The following is a 15981-nucleotide window of genomic DNA, read 5'->3' on the forward strand; positions in this document are numbered from 1 at the left end:
AGATGCGAGATGTTGGTGCCAGTGGGAGCTCCGAGGCCTCGCTGCTGTGGATGTTTACAGGTTGAGGTGGCCACCGTGTTGCAGAGGGTCCTTATTTGCTGTGAGCTGGCTGGAGCTTTTTGGGGGGAGAGGAGGGGTGTTTATAAACGATCTTGGGAGGACGTTGTTTTCTTTATGTCGGAGCTGCCTGGCCAGCGCCGCTGTGTCGTCTGTTTGTGCATAAAGTACGTGCTGGGGAGCTGGGCCAGACAATAGCCTGGCTGAGCTACTACCCACGCGCACAATAGAGTGGTGAGATGAGGCCGAGGTTTGGGGCCATGGTTTTGGGGACTGTGGGGGTGGAGGCAGGGGCAGATGGATGCAGCCCTTGTCTATATGGCGTTCCCAGAAAGGGTGAGATGGGATTTGGGGGAGGGTGGTGGGAACCCGAGCACATCCCTATTGGGATCACGTAGCAGAGCAGCTGGATTTCTTTCATGGTGCAGCAGGGAAATAATTAAAAGTTCTCGCCATTGAAAATGTCCAGTGAATTGGCATGAAGTTCCTTGCAGACACACACACAGACATTGGTTAATGTGTTTATATACACATACGTGTGTGTAGTTTGTTGTAGCGGGAACAATCAAGTTGAGTTTAAGTAATAATTACAAGAGAGTCAACTGGGTTTGTTTATGCCAGGTTTATCTCCTTTGGAGAGTACTGGCAACAGGTCAGAAAACAATAGGGGCCCCATCCTGAAATTGCTCCGTCCTTGAGTTCAGTTTATGGTTTCAGAGGGATCGGGCCTGTAAGACCAGCAGTATTATCACATTGTGTTGTCTCTGTACACATTGCAGCGATGCCCACACACACCGTCTGCCTGATTGTTGCTCCTGTGTGTCAGGCGAGGGCTCCTCGATAACGTTCTTGGGTTGTCAGAGTCTACTTTTATGTCCTTGATAATTTGTCAGTAGTAGCTGGAAAGTAGCTAGAAATAACCAAACTCCACACCAAAAAAGAAAGTTGTTCCATTTAATTCTAATCTTAATAAAGACCTAAATCAAGATTGTCACATTTCCACAGCACACACACACAAGCACACTCGGAAAAAAAAAGAAAATGCACGTACAGTTATAGATCAACGTAAATTGCCCCAATATCTAAGCCATGTCAATTCTCCTTAAAGATTGTCCTCTAATCTCTACACCACTAACACTGAAGCAATTTTTTACTATAAAATATACCTTTCTTATTAAAAAATTATATTAAATTCTAATGGCACTTCTACAAATTCTATTAAAAAGATTTGTTTGACATTTAGGTTTTTTCCTCCTTTTTTTCTTTTAAACCAAATTAAACTCAAGACAGTCAAAATGTTGCACAAGAAGCATATGCAATAAATATTTCTCATGATTATACACAATTTCACAGTTGTAACCTGCAGAGGACAAAATTCCAGTTGTTTTTAGACTCCAAGGATGATACAGCAACGAGTTAGGCAAACGCCGCCCTCGATTGAGAGTAGCACTGTTTCAAGTCAACAATCCATTTAAAAAAACAAACAAAAAAAAACAAAACTGTGTTTCACATTCAACAGTGACAGTAAAAAAAAAAAAAAAAAAAGTGGAACAAGTTGTTAGCTCCCAGTAGTATTGGCTATTGATAAAAGCCAAAAAACACAAAAAAAAGTCCAGAAACAAAAATTTATTCACACACATTTCAAAAACTTCAGTGTAATCTCTTGCAAAGCAGCTATAAGAAATGCACTTCCACATTTTACTTTAGTCTTAAGTTGACATTTTGATATGATTTAACATAAAACAGCAGGGTTCTTTCTTTTCTCCTTTTTTTTGTAATGTTTCAGCGGGCCACTGTTGCTGTGATACCAACTTCACCGCTGCCTTCACATCAAGGGCGAAAACTGTACAGTATAGAAAACAGGGCTTCTCCAGATGCAACACCTATGCGTGTGTCTACAAGGCACATTTGGTGATCATCCTGGAGCTATAAATAAAGACTTCGAAACAAGAGAAAGAATCCTTTACATGATGTTAGTTTTCTACCTCTTTACACATGTACATTAGAGAACAAATTCAACTCGCACCGTGTACAAATGTTCCTTTAACAAACAAAACCAAAACAGACTCACAGAATCTACATCTGCTGTGTGTTCTGATTGAAATCTGTCATCAGCACTAAGACACATCTAACTGAAATAGATCTACTGTTCTGATAAGGTACTAAAGTGATGCAAGCATGACAAACAGGAGTGCGTACATCCACCTCGCCCTGTAGCTGACTTCAGGTCAGGGAGTAGAATTTAAAAGAAAGAAAAAAAAAAAAAAAGGGGGGGGGGGGCATTTTTTGCTTGCTGAAAACCCAAAGTAAATTATTTCATATGCATATTTTGTTTTTTTAAAGGTCGTACTGACTGAAAAAGCATTTTAAATTTGAACTTTTTCTCTTTTCTTTTTTTTTTTTTAAACACTGAGGGGAGGGGGTGGGCAATACTCTTGATTGATGCGCAACCAAATGACGCTGATATCTCCTCAATGCAGAGGAACAATGAAGCATTTATCTACTGCATGCCGGGATGACAAAGGGGGGTAGGGGTGTTCTTTGATGCCTCCAAACAATACACCTGTTTACAATCTCCTTGGCCTCCCTTTGCTAAATACATTTCTCACATTCCAGTGGCTCCATTCAGAAAGTGCAAAGAGAGACTTGAACCGCTTTTGGGGGACGACGACAATACCTGTATTGTCATTTCTATAGGTACCCAGTGCTGTATTGGTGTGGCTGTGCTTGTGAACAACTGTTTCTTCTGGTAGAACAGCCATCCTAGCAGTATTTACTGCTCTGATTTGTGGTGAGGCAGGGTCCAATAAAGTCAATGAAGAATATGGAAAAAGAGCCAAACCTCCAGCCCCCCGGGGAAAATGTGACGCTAAAGAGTCTCCAGCCTTAAACATGACACCTGGCTATCCAAATCTTAAATGGGTTGTAACATGGAAAAAAAAAAAAAAAAAAAATCATTTGATAAATATAATATATATTTACATTAAATATACAAATTGTAGGAAATAGCAGCCTAGACAATAGTGTTGAAACTATATGCATGCTAAAATCAAGTGCTTCTCTATATTCCGTTTGACAAATCTTGAATACTCCGTAGAGATTTCTACACCATATATTAAAATACAAATACAGTAACTTCAATTTGCACAGAAAAAACAAAACAAAAAGTGGACAGTCTGCCCCAAAAAACAACAGCTAATGAGTACCAAGATCGCTAGGCAAGATGCAATGTCTTTCAAGCTTATAGAAATAAGAGCTACCGCTACAGTAAACCCCTGAACCAAGTCAGACTAATAAATAAATTCCGATCAAGTCTTCTCAGGACAGATTAGACAAAAATCATGAACTTTTAGTGCTACACCCCCTGGTAATAAATCCAAACAGCATCTAAATGAACAGACAGAAGAAATCCAAGAGCAGCATCGCTAAAGGCTCCAACGTCCTCAGTAGCAACTTAAAACACATCCAGTAAATTTGTGTGAAAAGGTTATGAAAAAGAAAGAAAGAAAAAGAAAAGGTCAGTAGATTAAGCTGAATGGCACAGCTTTGATGGTAACAATAGAGAAGATACTGGACATCCACCTGTCTCCTTCCATCCCCCATCTGCCTGCTAAAGAGCCTGTCCCGAACACTGTCAGCAAACCCTTTAAACTAAGAAATGAAGGTATTTACTCACAACTGTGCGTTTTTGACAAAAAGGTTGACATAAGTTTGGTTTATTACATTCTAATTTTATTAAGGGCACTCACGGATTAACTGGCTTCCACAGTAGAGGATTACCTTTGTTACTACCTGGTATGTGGAGTGTAATCCAGATTATTATTATTATTTTTTTTAGATGCCTGACAGCTGAACTGAATTTAACCAAAAGGCATCACATTGTCATCTCATTCTTGTCTTTGTAAGTACACTAAGTGAAGTTTTGAGCGTTACAGTAGGCACCAGTGTTACAGGGGTTACCTTTAAAATACTCTTAACCTCTTTAAGTGGGTATTCTACGCTCGCTCACGTGAACAACTAAAGAGGTGGTGTTGGTGCGATGGTATGCTTGCCTCTTCTCACAAAAACAACATAGAAACTTCATTTCAATGAAACCAAACATTTTACCTCCACAAAAAGAAAGAAAGAAAGAAAGAATACTTCCAGTAGTCAGACTTCATTACTTTTGCTGCCTTGTGATAAGTTTACTTGTTAAGGACTAAACAAATCCCCCCAAATAAATAATTAGAATAATGTAGGTGTTAAAAATAATCATATATTGCTACTCGCGGACGGTTCTGATCTCCCATGTGCACCAATAAACTTTGACGATTGTATTAACGTATGTTAGCTTTAGCTATCATCCAGTTGCCCACAGAGTGTGAACGCAAGATGCTTTTTTCCCCTCATCTATCGGCAAATACACACCTCAAATAATCTCAGACTGACACAAAAGACAGGAAAACAAGTGCATCATCTGATTTGTTCGCCTTCATTGACACTGATCTGATGTTTTTCAACAGCATCCGTGTCAAGCTTATCAGCCTGTGCCACTGACTAACCGTCTTTTACCATCATGTACAGCTATGATGACAGTCCAGCACAGGAAACAGCTTAAACGTTGCTACATGTTTAACTTGAGAAATGCCACGTGGGGGTAGAATCCAAAAGATATGTCTCAGACAAACTGCCAGCATGTTTATATAGTAATGGGAAAATTGATCAGTAGTAGTATTCAGTGTATGAAAGAGACATTCTGTCTTGTGTCGTGGCACCGGTGAGAGGCGTTTTATCCGATGGCGAGAGTCTTGACAAGGCCACAGTGAAACTTCCTGATGTGGCGGTAGAGGTCCCCAGACTGGGTGAAGCGCCGCTCGCACCACTTGCAGGCGTGAGGCTTCTCCCGTGTGTGAACTACAGCGTGCCGACTTAAGTTGTGGGAGTACTGGAAGCTCTTGCCGCACTGACCACAGGTATATGGCTTCTCACCAGAGTGTGTGCGCTCGTGACGCTTAAGGGTGTACATGCAAGAGAAGGTCTTGTTGCACTGCATGCAGGTGGGGACCGAGCCGTCGGGGGACAGCTTGGAACGGGCACCGTCCTTTTCGCGGAAGTGTGAGCTGAGGTGCAGTTGCAGCACGTGGGGGCTGGGGAAGACTTTGCTGCAGAGGGGACACATGCACACCTGTTGCCCCGGGGGCAGCAGTACTCCACTGGAGGTGGAAATGTCTGAAGAGGCCAAGTCGTCTTCCTCCTCCTCCTCGCTGTCCCCCAGCAGTCTACCCCTCCCATCCACCTCCCTGCCTGGGGCGCTCTCCCTCCCTCTGCAGGCCTCCCCCTCCTCGTCCATCAGGTCCTCCTCCTGGGAGAGCAGGGCGGCTGTGGAACCGTTGTTGCCTGGGAAGAGGGCAGCGAACCCTGTCACCACTGAGCTCCTGGCACTATTCCCAAAGCGCTGGCTCTCAGGGCTCATCGGCTCACTGTCCTCCTGCTCTGACAGCAAGTCGTGTTCGTCTTTAACAAGTGGCTCAGTGCCCTGCTGCTGGCTGTCGAGGGCCAGCTGTCCCGAGACGTAGGAGGGGTGTAAGGGATCTCTGCTAGACAGAGGCTTGAAAGACAAATCCAGTGCACAGTCCATGTCATCTGAAGCCCGGGACCTCTGGGACAGCAATACGGTGGAACTACTGACATCAGCTTTTGTTTTTCCAGCTGTTTGGATGCAGGGCTCGGCCTCTGCTGACACATAATTGACACCTACAAGGTCCGGGGACCTGCCAGAGTGACCGTTTGCCTTCTGCCTGCTCTGCATAGACCTATCACAATCTGTGACAGCCAGCCTGACTTCAGTGTTGTCCATGTCAAACTCTTCCGCCGGGGGGGCCCTGTGAAGCCCCTGAGACGGTGTCTGGGGCTGTCGCTGAATGAGCTGCTTACTGTGCAGCTCACCATCTGAGGAATTTTCCCTGTCCAGACAGCTGAGCCCCAAACCCTCTCCCATTTTTTCATCCAGGGAGGAAAGTTCCTTGTCTTTAAGCTTGCCTTTGCACACTTTGACTATATCGTACATGTGGAGGTAACTGGCTGCTGCCAGGACATCCTCCACAGGCAGAGCGCTGAATTCCAACTTCCCCTCATACATAAATTCAAGGAGCAGACTGAAAGCCGGGGCTGTCACAATGTCACTGTTGAGATGCACAACGTCCCTTTTGTCTAGCTGGTCCCTGTAGAAGAGATGGAAGTACATGCTGCAGGAGGCCAGCACGGCTCTGTGCGCTTTGAATCGAGCCTCCCCAACAAGAACAGTGCAGTCACAGAGGAAACCTTGGTGACGCTGCTGACTCAGACACTGCAGCAACTGGCGGCTATGGTCTGGGAACTCCATTCTTCCTTCATAACCTGATGAAAAACAGGAAAAACAGGATACGGGATAAACGAAATGAGGGCACAGTTGAGCTGCCGTTTCTTTTTTCTAAGGACACATAAAGCGAGCAAAACCATACACAAGGAAATAACTTGAGCCAAATTGCGCAAAAGTGTCAGCAAACACACGATAAAGTGCTTTCAAATGCAAGTTTACAAGGTTTTTCGGGAATTAATCGGGAAAGATTAAACATCTAGCTAATGATCAGCATCAGTAACTTTATCCAACATTCTTTCCAGTGGTGCAGGACACACTGCGCTGCGCTCGCCCACCCACCCACCCATGTATCACGGTGTAAACGGATCCACTCTCCAAATTATTCCGGTCTGTAGTAGTGTAGTCCGACAGCCTAGCCCTCGCGCTTCCGAAAAAAAAAAAATAGCCAAAGTGCACGCGCGCACACACACACACACACACACACACACACACAGCGGTGTTTACAGGACAAGCAAAGCGGGACTGGGAGCGACAGCACTCGACCATCGGGGGAAGGAGGCAACGTGAGCAAAATAAGACCGGTGCAGAGTGAGTAAACTGGTGCTCTGTTTGCTAATTACACTGCAAGCTGTGGAGTCAGCTGCTCTGACATCACCGCAATGGAAACGCTACCTCCAGCTGTGCTCCCCTTTATGCCATATGTTAACTCCGGGCTACACAGTCCAAAAAGAAGATAAAAAATACACACCTCAAGGGGGGAGAGCAGATTTACTGTTGTCACGAGATTCCACGGCATTTACAACTTTTTTCTTCAAAACTAAGTAATTTATCACGCATCCGTGGGTTACAGTAAAAAGGCTTTGTTGCGTTTTTTTTGCTCCCTGATAAGACTCGCGCGCACACAACCGTGTTTAAATGGGTCGGTTTAAAGAAGAAAGAGGGATACGGCAAGTTAAAGTAAGTTAAAGTTAAGCTGCGTAGAAGTCTTATGATTTTGTACGCAATTAAGATTTTTTTTTCTAAGGTGAAGAAAAGTGTTCGCAGGAAAAAAGGGGCCAAGGGCGCAGTGGAGCGAGCTTCACGTCCGCGTTGGGAAACGCATTGCTGGGAGCCTTTTAAACAGCAGAGGAACTCACACAGTAAAAAGCCAACTGCGCTGAACGAAGCGGCGCGGGGACACTCTTTTAACTTTCGCTTTCCTCGTTTCAAAGCTCACACACACAGAAAAAATATCCCGCCGTACTCACACGTATTTCTGCCCGCTTCGTCGTCTTTTTGTCCCTATAAGCCCCGGTGTCCTTTCATGATGTGCGGCCAGATGTTCGCTTCTCCTTGTCGTTTCTTGAGCTCCAGTCCCGACCCTGGGAAGGCAGGCTGCACTCAGCGCTGCTGTGTGTCAAGCAGGTTGATAATGGCACAAATCTCGCGATATCGCGCCGCCACAATAAGTTCTGTACTACTCCGCGAATTCACACAGCGGCAGCAAGTAGCAGAATACTTGGGAGGAGGAGGGTGGGGGCATCAATTGGCTGTCTTATTAAAACACCTGTCCTATTAAGAGGGAGGGGGCACTGTGATGTGTCGCCTTTTGTATGGCAGCATGATGGAAGTGGACAAATGGAGGAATTGCACATGACACAGTAGACATTTTTTTACACTAAAACTGGTTTGTTTGTTCGGTAAAGCTACAAGGAAGCAGTTTAATAGGAGAAAAACGATTTTCTTAAGAGTATTCGAGCCTGTTTAAAGTTAAGCTCCAGATTTAAAATGTGATTAATTAACTTGCAAACCTCAAGCACACATAAAAATGTTCTTTGTGGCTTTCAGGTCATGTTGTGAATAAAAGAAATACTTCTTTCTCCAACAGAATTGGTATCTGTAAAAGTATCTATAAAGTGATCAAAGAAATGTATTGTAGCACAGAAGGTCAGTGGTATTTTCGGGGGAGCGGGAAACTTATAAGGACTTAGTATCCTCTAAGCCTGCCTTGAGTTTTGGAATTTCCAGATACCAAACCAACACCCAGGGGATTTATTTTTCCCAAGACAACCAGGAGTGTATATACATGTGTGTGTGTGTGTTTGGTTAAACTGTCTTAAAAGTAAGGTGACTTCTAGGATTTACTCTAAAAATTTGTCATCTATTTCAGACACTTTTAATCATTAGAGATGGTGGCATGGTGGAGGAACAACTCGCTGGTGCAGCTGCTCATCATGTGCGCCCCCCCCCCAAAAAAAAAAATCCTGTCCCTCTCTGTGCTCCCCCAACAGCTTCGGTCACCTTTGCCCTGTGTTCCAGCTGTCGTGTGTTTTGAAAGGGCCATTTGCAGCTCCTCACAGCGCTTCTGACACAGAGGGGAATGAGCAATGTGACGGGAGGTGGCAGCCACTGGTCAGAAGGGGCCACTCGCTAGATTCTTATCCACTTACCGCTTTATTCCATTTTTAGTTCATTTGTTACTGGTACAACAGGAGGATATCTGCACCGAGGTCATCTCCAGATAATTGTAAGGGAAACACTGTCACGCTCTCTAAAAAAGATGGCAAGAGAATGGATGATTTCTCATTTATAGCTGAACATCCGACAAACTAAATGTTTAGTCAGATGTGTGGCACATACAAAAAACAATTCACCATTCAAGCACTGATGCCCACACAAACACTCCATCCAAGCAGGAGCAGTGATGTGGATAAGAATAGGAGCAGTGGCCCTGTGTTTCCCTGGCCCTGGCAAACGTAGGCACCCAGTAGAGGAGGGGTGTGTGTGTGTTCACAGGGCAAGACAAAGCAGTGGTTGTGCCTGGGGACTGTGGCCTCAGCAGAGAGAGGCTCGGCACGGTGAAGGTTCTCACACACAGAAAAAAAAAGATAGGGAAAGAGAGACAGAGAGAATGAGAGCGGGGGAGTCGGGAGAGGGAGAGAGAGAGAACACTTCCTGGAGGTTCATTCTTCTTCTCTGCAATCATCAATGGCATTCTCTCCCTGACCCACTCCTCTCTCAGACAAACAAAAGACCCTGCATTCCAATGTAGCCTGACCGGCCAACCAGCCAGCCATCCAGCCACAGTTGAACCACATCACTCTCCCTGCTGGACCAGAGTCTGATCATAGCTGTGGGTTTAAGCTGTGCTGGTGGTGTCTGTTTGACGGTGTTTTTAATGCATCTCCATAAGGGCACTAAAGTTTATGTTCTTTTGAAATGGTTTTAATATTGGGGAAAGTGATGTTTTTTCACTCTCACTGGCCATGCAGATTTAATCAAATTACCTTTTTTTTTTTTTAAACAGGTGCATCTTTTATGTTACTGACAGAGAATTCAAAACAAAGCTTTGCAAAACCTTTTAACCCAGATTTTAATTAATAATAGCACAACAGCAACAAAACAAAAAGCTGAGATGTTATGGTTTTCCTTTGTTTATTTGAAAAATATATGCTTATGTCTTTAAAGAAAAAGTGGGATAGGAGGATGTTTGCCACTGTGGTGTCGTGAAACCGGAGAGATCAATTACTGCAGTTTTGTAAGCCAAATGTATTTCCGTGCTTGTTTGATATAAGATTTCAGCTCTTTAGCCATTCGCAGCCTTCTGCTTTGTCATTTTAGTTCCGTAACTTTCCACATTTCCAGTTTCAGAGTTAAGTCGGATCGGTTTAACACCTGGATTCTTTTACTGTAGCCCCGCTGTTATAATATGTCCAGTAAATGGTCTAGTGCCATCCTCCTGAAAAATACATGAATGGTAGCACATGTTCTAAAACCCTGCATATATATTCATTCAGAATTAATGGTGATTTTAAAGATGTGAAAGTTACCCGTACCCTCTGCACCCTGTGCACAAATTCACTTCCTCATTATCACAGATGCTGGCTTCTGAACTGTTTGCAGATCATCTGGATGGACTCTCTCTCAGCTGGGAGGACACGTCTTCCATTGTTTTTGAAAGGAATTAAAACTTTTTAACCACAGCACAGTAGTTTTGTCTTTTACTTTAACTCAGTGCATAATAAAGGCCTTCAGACCCAGAGAAGGCAGTAGAATTTTCCATCTTGTTCATAAGTATTTTTTTTCCTTTGCCATTCAGAGTTTAACTTGGATTTTTGAATAAAACAATAAATGATTGTCTGTTCGCTTAAAATAGTTTTCAAAAGTGTTCCTTTTGAATTTTTACTTCAGACTTTCACTTCAGAATTGTGTTTGTTTCCAATGCAGTGAGTCTTAGTCTTTGGCCTAGTCCTCTGCATACAAAGAGTTCCCTGCGATGTCTACCTCTTTTAATAATATTGCATACCAAAGAAAATTCTCAAGTTCATGAGTTGCAAAATTTAATTCAATTCAGTTTTATTTATATAGCACCAAATCACAACATCAGTCGCCTCAATGCACTTTATATTGTAAGGTAAACCTCCTACAATAATAGAGAAAAAAACCATCAACAATCAGACAACCCTCTATGAGCAAGCACTTGGCGACAGTGGGAAGGAAAAACTCCCTTTTAACAGGAAGAGACATCTAGCAGAAACAGTCGAGGTGGCAATCCTTAAACTTTTCAATTAGTTTCCCATGCAGTCCTTCATGGATGTTTCACTCTCTAGGAGGCTAACTTTACAGCAATATATTATATCATTTACCTGTTGCCAGTCAACCTAACTGTAGCTGTAAGATGAGCCACCAGATGTTTTAGGGTTTTTCTTATGTTGACCCTAACTTTTTTGGAAATAGCATGCTGGAATCACATTAAAACATTTGCCAGCTTTTACAAGCAAGGCTGACTGGTAATCAGATGTGTATATCTTCTAGGGGTGATTTATCACAACAGCTGCACTGGTTAAATAAAATAAGTGCCCCTATATCACTCACATACTTTTAGTATCTCTTATACCTATCTGTCCTGATGCTGCTGTTTTACACGCAATTTATACAACAATAGTTGTGTGATTTTTTCGCTTTGTTTTTTTTAATATTACATTCATCTAATAGTGTAACAGTTTATTGCTTTGTAGTTGACTGGAGATGCCGTTTTGGTCAGCTTCCCCACCGCCCCACGTATCCATTCACACAATCACCTCCTCCCTATTATGGCCCTTCTGTGTCTAATTGTTGTTACCGCGTGTTATCTATTCTCCTTTAACGGGCCATTAGGTTCTGTTCTGTACTGTTTGTTGTACTCTAGACAGATACTGCAAGTAGACAGGGATCAGAGATCGGATGAGCCTTTGATGGGAGAGATGCTATTAACTCACTTTGACTTTTTAATCTTGTTACTGTTACGTTTGATCCCGCAAAACAACAGATTGGGCATTCCCATCAACAGGCCAGAGACAGCGGGTGGAGGAGGAGGAGGAGGAGAGCACCAATGAATAGCAACTGGAGAAAATATGGGATACCCTAAGTCAGCTTTGCCTGTATGACAGGAACAGCTTGGCGAGGCTGACGCATGGTAGCAGTGAGAAACACATTACAGCGTGAGTGACAAAGAGGGGAAATGACAGCAGAGGAGGCTGAGAGACAGAGGGCACAAGCCAATGAATTTTTCATCACAGAGGAAACATTGGCAGCGTTTCCCTGCTATCCTTTTCTTTTAATATTATTAAGTCATTATTGCGGGAACTGTCACATGCTTGCTTTTATAAGTGATACATATATTTTACTGCACTTCTAATGCTGATTCAACTTTGAGGCAGTCAATTACACCATGCTTGGGGATAGAAAAATAATGAAGGGGTAAGACTAAACGTACGTGAAGAGGGTCAGGAGTATCACGGCGTAAAGCAAGATAATGGAAATGTTAAAATGGGAGGTCTCTAAAATGTTTTAGACTTCTAGTTAGAAACATTTTGATCAAGTAAACCCAGTCATCTGAGGGCGTCATTTGATACATAGGCTCCCTGACTTCTTTTAAGCAGACTGAGCTGGCTTGTCTGTACCTGTCCAAAACTGGTTTAACTCCTACCTCTCCAGTGGAGTTCTCTGTAGCTGTAGATGACGGTTTATCTACCACAACAGGTAAAAGTGTGGCATGTAATCATGAACAATCCACAAGATTTTTACTTTCTCGTTCAGCTGTTTCATCTGGTATATGCAGTTAATTTAAGAGAGTATCTGCATGAATACAAAAAGATCAGTGGCAAGGTCTAAATCAGACTAAATACACTTCTGCAAACACATTCTTGTGTTCAGCACATCTGCTTTACCCATATTGAAGTATTTTGTTTTAAGTGTGTCAGACTGAGACATTCTCACACTTCATGTTTAGTTGGCATTTCTTGGAAATGTCAGAGGCCCCTCCACAGCAACTTGAAGAGAAAGTTGCTGTGAAAGTTGCTGCTTTTTGGTACTGGCAGATGCGACTGGAACCAGGTGATCGAACGTGTAAAAGTCCACCACCGAGCCTGATGCTTTAGCACTGACGTGCAACAGAATAGAAGCAGCAGCACATCCTGCTTATGGTTTCTTCTTTAGTAGTGATTTTAATATAATTTTACTAGATTACACAAGGCTACACATGTGTCTGAAAGAACCATATCTGAAACTAGAGCTAGAGCTTCACCTTTTAGAAGCACGGCTCTTTACACAGTTTTAAGGTGCATAACCTTTTGTTTTGTTTTTGTGGTTTTGATTGGCTTGTTGACCTTATTTTGCATAAAGCTTTATTTACTTTGACCTAATTTGACTTATTATAACTTTATTTTCGATGTTAACAAGTTTACACATCAAATACAACTTGCTTGAAACAATGACACGGTGACAAACTTGTACTTTTCTTTCAGATACAGCTGCAGCTTAACTTGTTTAAAACCCTAGAAGGAGTTTTGTGAACATAAAACATTTTATTGTAATATAATTTTAAAGGTTATTAAATAACAGGGCAGATGTGAAATGATAAAATAACAATAACATACACTAAATGAACCAGTTTAGCTCTAAAAACGTTTTTCTTAGTCTTTTCTTATAGAAAACTTTGCAAGACTGTAATTTTGAACTTTTGTAAGGCACTAATATACAACATCTGGACTAACTGGGAATATTTGTGTATATTTTGTGAACAAAAAAAATGTAATCAAAAAGACAAAAAAAAGTAATACATAATTACAGATGATTGATGACTAGAAGCACCTTTTGGAACCCTAATATAGCTCATTGCAGAGCAGGTAGAGCCGGTACCAAAATGTAATTCTCGTCTTGTAGCCTACATTACCCTTGTGGTTGTTCCAGGAAGTCAAAAAACCCACGTAAGTACACTTAATTGAAGCGAGGATCCCTTAAAAAACATACAAGGTCCTCGGCAGGTCCCCGAAACCCATGTTGGAAACCACCGGCACAGATAAAAGAGCAGAGAGTTCAACAAGGCCATGCAGAAGAAGCACCACTGCAGGGTTTTTTTTTCTTCAATGGGACGCTGACAGCCTACTACTCCTCCTGTGAGTGTGACTCATTTAAGGGCGGCTTTAGGACCCGGGAGAGACGGCTGCCACAGAGGCATTGCAGACAGCGCGTTTGGGAGGTGTAGTGGAAGAAAGGCAAGAGAAACGGAGTAAATGAGAGCACTTTGTCCAGATTGTTGAAGGACCCGTCAACTTAAAACACCGCCGAAACAGCTCACTATAATGAGACGGACACATTGTTGAATTCCTGTCCAGGTAAATGTCCGCGTTTCCTTCGCATGGTTAACTACAAGAGTTCGACAGCTAGACAGGGTAGGTCCCCATTGTACTTACATGGGATGCGGTTATTCTCACCCAAGCTGCCCTGCTAGGCCCCATATTCTTTCTAGCGCTAGATGCAAACCTGAAATGAGGTACTTTCCTGACTTCACTTCGCCGTAAAAAGTTGTCTTATGACGAAAAAAAGTCGACGACTCATTAATTTCCTGTAGTGAAGTCTTAACGCTCGGGGTTTTTCCACAAACAGCAGTGCGTCTCTTTAAGATGTTAACCATTCATTTTTTTTTTTTAAATATATTTTTTTTGACAATGACCACTTTTGAGACACAACCCTCGGGCCAAAATATCTGCAGTCAAGTCGCTTCAAACGGTTCTCCTCTTTGCGGGAAAAAAGTTGTTTTGTTTTTTTGCGCTGTGCTTTATGGTCCTGGAGGGAAATGAAAACAAATGAGCTCAACAAGAGAGAGCAGCTCATTCATTGTTGTGAACTACCACCGCGTTTGTTTACTTGTTTGAGTGAGGCACTTATTGCCATCTTATCTTTAGCCATTAGCTTTGCTGCCTGCCTGCCGAGAAGCTGCTGTGGCCACAAACAGTGCTGCTTTCCAAAAAAGAAAAAGTTATGAGTCTGTTGTGACTTGTTGCCACGCGTTTACTTTTTGGTCCACAATTTAGACACAGACGTCATAAGAAAAAGTCCCAACAGTGTAATTTAACGCCCCCAGTAATCAGTACAACGGGATAATGCCTGTGGATAAGTGTGTTTTGATAGGTTTCACTGGCCTCACTGCTAGCATCCCACCTACAGTAATGACAGTTGTGTAGGTCTGCACTCAATAGTTTTTTGTCATAAAGGTTTTTTTTTATTATTATTATAGTATTCTTATCAAGTTTGAGAGATATCAAGGGCATACAAATCTGATGGCGCTTTCAAATTTCAAAAGGATTCTTGCAGGATGCAAGGCTTGCAATCATGTTTAAAACTTATTTTGCTAATAATATGTCTGTCTCCTTCTCCCAGGGTGCATGCATGTACTAAAAAGAGAACATTGTCCCTGGGTGTGTTGTACCCACCATGCCTTCAGTGTTAAAAAATGTTTTTATCGGTCATGAGACTACGTCTGTCCAGTGTGTGTGTACGCAAGGGGATTTGGCATGTGACCTGGGGAAGACGCAACAAGCTGGCGCAATGATGCAGCCAGTGACTGCTTGGCTCTCACTGTTCTGTTTAGAAAAAAACCACCCACCTCCCACCCAATCCCCTAAAGCAGCTCAGTTGACGCAAATCTGCTACCAGTTACATGCAGAATCTGAGGAATGTTGTTTGAAATTTTGTCCAAAACGGACAGACAGGGGCCTGGACGCATCACCAGAGTCTGGATGTACTGAGACTGAGAAAGAGATGGTTCTCGTACCGGTGTCCTGGACGTCACAATTCTCAATCTGTGTCACAAAAACTGAAAACCTGGAAAACAAATTACTTTTGTTTTCCTTTTGCTTTTCTGTGTTAACTTTCCTCTGTGTGTGTGTGTGTGTGTGTGTGTGTGTGTGTGTGTGTGTGTGTGTGTGAGAGATTTGAATAAATTAAGCATTGTGTTGCTTTTACAGCTTGTCTGAACAGCCTGAATATGATTACATTAACGTGAGTCATAAAGTGGTTGGTGTTCGTGTCATCGCAGGATTAAAGCGGCCACTCTGCTTGCCTTTCAAGGTTGCAGTCACTGCGGTTTTGTGTTCAGTTAAAGCTGCCCGCAGTATTCTTATCAATAATGTTGTGCTTTCAGGGAACTTGAAAGAGGAAGTTGGTAGATCACCGTACTACTGGCTCCACTGTGGCATTTGAGCTCAAACTAAAGTGTTGCTTTGGCGACTTGTTTTTCAGCAACAGGTTAGCGTGATGTCATTTCTTGTGTTTTTAAATACTTTCAG

The 15981-nt window shown here is 42.7% G+C and overlaps 2 protein-coding genes across 4 annotated transcripts in view; one reads left to right on the top strand and one right to left on the bottom strand.

Moving 5' to 3' along the window:
• Window positions 1-997: 997 nt before the first annotated feature.
• Window positions 998-7784, bottom strand: zbtb42 (zinc finger and BTB domain containing 42). The gene is made up of 2 exons (XM_086274561.1): window positions 7642-7784; window positions 998-6432 (listed from the first exon to the last, which is right to left on the bottom strand). Exon 2 carries the CDS (start codon window positions 6416-6418, stop codon window positions 4826-4828), a length of 1593 nt encoding a protein of 530 aa, XP_086130687.1. The 5' UTR covers window positions 6419-6432; window positions 7642-7784; the 3' UTR covers window positions 998-4825.
• Window positions 7785-13683: 5899 nt separating this feature from the next.
• Window positions 13684-15981, top strand: part of akt1 (AKT serine/threonine kinase 1) — a 32476-nt gene continuing 30178 nt past the window's right edge. The window contains exon 1 of one of the 3 annotated variants that reach the window (XM_086274563.1): window positions 13684-13809. The gene's annotated coding sequence lies outside the window, so the exon portion shown is untranslated. The other 2 variants (XM_086274562.1, XM_086274564.1) reach the window with 2 other exon arrangements.

Source organism: Aulonocara sp. 'chitande type north' Nkhata Bay, linkage group LG19 (genome assembly GCF_057382095.1).
Source record: "Aulonocara sp. 'chitande type north' Nkhata Bay isolate Kocher_YH1m ecotype deep benthic linkage group LG19, A_spYH_male_GT1.1, whole genome shotgun sequence".
Lineage (NCBI taxonomy): Eukaryota > Metazoa > Chordata > Actinopteri > Cichliformes > Cichlidae > Aulonocara > Aulonocara sp. 'chitande type north' Nkhata Bay.

Excerpts from the sequence above, each read along its gene's own strand:
- zbtb42 (XM_086274561.1), bottom strand. The coding sequence starts at position 6,418 with ATGGAGTTCCCAGACCATAGCCGCCAGTTGCTGCAGTGTCTGAGTCAG.